This window comes from Pithys albifrons, chromosome 1, assembly GCF_047495875.1.
Source record: "Pithys albifrons albifrons isolate INPA30051 chromosome 1, PitAlb_v1, whole genome shotgun sequence".
In the NCBI taxonomy this organism is placed as follows: domain Eukaryota; kingdom Metazoa; phylum Chordata; class Aves; order Passeriformes; family Thamnophilidae; genus Pithys; species Pithys albifrons.
In genome coordinates, this window is record NC_092458.1 from 3,132,954 (window position 1) to 3,136,517 (window position 3,564).

General features: G+C 47.1%; 1 protein-coding gene across 1 annotated transcript; it reads left to right on the forward strand.

The window, feature by feature from the left end:
- Positions 1–272: 272 nt before the first annotated feature.
- Positions 273–3,012, forward strand: NR0B1 (nuclear receptor subfamily 0 group B member 1). The gene is made up of 2 exons (XM_071569399.1): positions 273–837; positions 2,389–3,012. Exons 1-2 carry the CDS (start codon positions 273–275, stop codon positions 2,631–2,633), a joined length of 810 nt encoding a protein of 269 aa, XP_071425500.1. The 3' UTR covers positions 2,634–3,012.
- The last annotated feature ends 552 nt before the right edge of the window (positions 3,013–3,564 follow it).

Consider the following 3,564-nt stretch of genomic DNA (forward strand, 5'->3'; position numbering starts at 1 on the left):
GTTTTTTTATTACTTTTCCCCCCATCCGCTCCCCCCTTCCTCCTCTTTTCCAGCCAGTAAAGAGCGTCTGCCCCCTTGAACCGTCGGTACAGCGCTTGCAGCTGCACACACGCACACACACACGCACGCTCCGCCGCCGGCTATAAATAAGTTAAGAGCCGGGCAGAGGGCGAGCAGTGCGCGTCTCCCGGCGGGACGAGGAGGCAGGGACCGCCCCACCGAGTCTCCCCGGCGGCTCAGCCCGGCCCCCGGGCGCCGTACCCGCGGGTTCCATGGCGTGCGTGGAGCGCTGCTGCCGCTGCTGCGCGGAAGGCAGGCGGCACAGCAGCATCCTCTACAGCATCCTCCGGAGCCAGGAGCGGGCGGCGCCGGCGGGGCAGGCTCCTCGCGGCTGCCCGTGCGGGTCGCGGCGGAGGGTGGCCCTACGGAGCCCGCAGGTGGTTTGCAAGGCGGCCTCGGCCGTGCTGGTGAAGACGCTGCGCTTTGTCCAGAACGTGCCCTGCTTCCAGGAGCTGCCGCTGGAGGAGCAGCTGCTGCTGGTTCGCAGTTGCTGGGCGCCCCTGCTGCTGCTGGGGCTGGCGCAGGACCGGGTGCACTTGGAGACGGTGGAGAGCGCGGAGCCCAGCATGCTGCAGCGCATCCTCACCGCCCGGCGGCACGGAGAGCAACCCCCGCCGCGGGCACCGGCACCGGCGCCTGGCCGACCGCACCACAGCTCGCACCTGCCCTCGGCCGGCGAGATCCAGGCCATCAAGGGCTTCCTGGCCAAGTGCTGGAGCCTGGACATCAGCACCAAAGAGTACGCCTACCTCAAGGGGACGGTGCTCTTCAACCCGGGTGAGTGGCCAGGCGGAAAGTCCGCCTGTATCCCCAGCGATGGGGGACGAACGCGGGGCTTTTCCTCGGGGGAAACGGGTGGTGGAGGAGGGAGACAAGGAGCAAGGTTTCACCCTCTGCCCTCTCCTCGGGACCCTGGCTGTCAGGCAGGGACACGGGCCGGCCGCGGCCAGGTGTGGTGTCCCGAGGGCTGGCGCCTTCCACAGAACAAAGCGACCCCGAGGCGCCTGCCAGTCGCTTAGGGAAAGCTGGGAGTCAGCACAGGCTCTTTGCCGGTTTTGGAGCTTCTCCCGGAGCTGGGAAACCGTCCACGCCCGCCCGAGGATAGCGGAAGATCTGCACGCCCTGGAAAGCAAGAGGAAGCTCAGAGCTTCCAGGAACAAAGTGCTGTTTTGGCTTTCTGTGTAGCTCTTATGATGTCAGTTGTGTTTGTTTGGGGTTTTTTTTGCTTGTTTGTGTTTTATTTGTTTGTTTGGTTTGTTGGTTTGTTTTGTTTTTGTTTTTGTTTTACCCTCTTTGTGGAGACTTCCATAGATTGCATTGATGCTCAACCAGGGGCTTATTAACACATCGGTGACTCACCTTAAAAGTAGGTGGCAGGCTGGACCCGGAACTTCCCAAGCATGGTGGTACCCTGTGAGAGTGGGACAGAGCTCTTCCTCCCCTCCCACTGTCAAACTGGTCGTTAGTGTTACTTTTTATTTATCATCCTGTTCTTGTAGCTCTGCTTTCTATACAGATAATTGAGAAAAAGTTACAGTGGCGAATCTTACGTTACCCAAGCCAAATCCTGAAGCTGATTTAATCCAAAAAGATAGAAGCATTGTTCTGGTAGGAAAAAATTCTTTGCTGAAAAATGATCAAGCATTGGATTAGACTGCCCAGGGAAGTGGTTGAATCACCGTCTCTGAAAGTGTTCAAAATATTTGTAGATGTGGTGCTCAGGGACATGGTTTTAGTGGTGGACCTGGCAGTGTTAGGTTAGTGGTTGGAGGTATTTTCCAGCCTTAATGATTCTGTGGTGACATTTAGCCTTAATTCTGCACCATCCATCTTTCAGTGTCTTTTCTATGGTTCACTGGGAAACCTTCTGTCATATGTTGGAGTCAGTACTTCTTGCCACTTGTAAACTGGAGCAGAAAGGGTTGTCAAAAGAAGCCTTAAATGTGAATAATGCATTTTTGTAGATGTGAACAACTTAAAAAGTTATTTTTGTTGTCTTCCCCACTGTGATGTTCTTTTGGAGAACGTTATTCAGTCAAAGTTTTTATCAACTAATTTGTTTAATACTTCAGTGAATGTTGACAAATATAGTATTTGTATAGTGAACAAGATTATTAAAGGTCCAGACTACCAATATGATAAGATTTTGATCTGCCCAATAAAACCTGGCATGTTCATTCTGCATACAGTAAGTCCTCTAGCAATTTAATTTGCTTCTTTCCTCGACTGATAATTACAATTTGTGAGCTGTTAGTTGTCCTTCTGTAAGAATAATGTTGTTTTATAAACAAAACATATGTAAACAAAATAATTTATTGTTCTTTTCAGATCTACCTGGACTGCACTGTACACAGTACATTGAAGGACTGCAGAGGGAAGCACAACAAGCTCTAAATGAACATGTCAGACTCATTCACAGAGGGGATGAAGCCAGATTTGCCAAGCTGAATGTTGTTCTATCCTTGTTAAGATCTATTAATGCTAATGTGATTGCTGAATTATTCTTCAGGCCCATCATTGGAGCGGTGAACATGGATGACATGCTTTTGGAAATGCTTTGTGCCAAGTTATAAAGGTGTGTAAAATAATGAAAATATGTCTAGTGCAAAGGAAGCCCTAGAGCAGAATAGTGTAAAGTATTGTAAATAAACTAACTTATTGTTTTTACATAGATAGTATTTTTGTATTCCATAATAAAATATTCTTCAAGTTCTGAAATTAATTTTTATTAAACACAGTGGTTTTGGAATAAGATTATGGTCATCAAAACAAGCCTAACGTTGCGGAGAATGTTCATATCCAAAGTTGACTGGCTATTCTTTAACCATGTCTGTGAATAAAGAACACATTTACTATATTGTACTTTCAAGGTGAGTAATCCCTGCTTTCTCAAAATAAGCAACAGTCTAGGTTTATATTTTATGCATAGTTGGCCGTCAGAAAGGGGGAATAAACAAGCCATTTACTTTGCATATTCCAGTAATATTAGAATGAGATACTATAGCAACCATTCTGCTCATAGTTCAAATAATGATTCTATCAAGGGCTTACTGTCAGTGAGCTACTTCTATTGACTTTAACAGAGTCGAACTCTATGAAGATTAAATACTCACCTAGGGTTTTCTTCAATATGGGGAACGTGTTAGGAATATTTTAATGCTTAATGAACCTTAAAGTAGCTTCATCAACTCTTAATATTTTCAGTAAAACATTCTATTCAGCATACATTAGGATCCAGGAGAATAAAATAATTCTGTTCCCCAAAACAAAAACAAACAAACAAAAATGCCTTTAAAAGTATCCAAACAGCAAATGCTGATTAGCATCAGGAGAATGAGTGCTGGGGGGCTCCACACTTCTCTTTGTTTTTCATGTAGGTAGCTGCTAGCTGGGATTTCCAGAGCCGCATTTTTCAGACTACTTATTCCTAAAGAAAAACAAAACTAATGTGTAACATTGGCATATCCATGACAATTGGTCAGCTAGTATGAAGATGTCTTAATT

What these genes read in the sequence shown, in the direction of transcription:
- NR0B1 (XM_071569399.1), top strand. Translation starts at nt 273, where the DNA reads ATGGCGTGCGTGGAGCGCTGCTGCCGCTGCTGCGCGGAAGGCAGGCGG. An exon ending in GACGGTGCTCTTCAACCCGG is followed by an intron (nt 838 to 2,388) that starts GTGAGTGGCCAG and finishes TGTTCTTTTCAG; the next exon opens with ATCTACCTGGACTGCACTGT.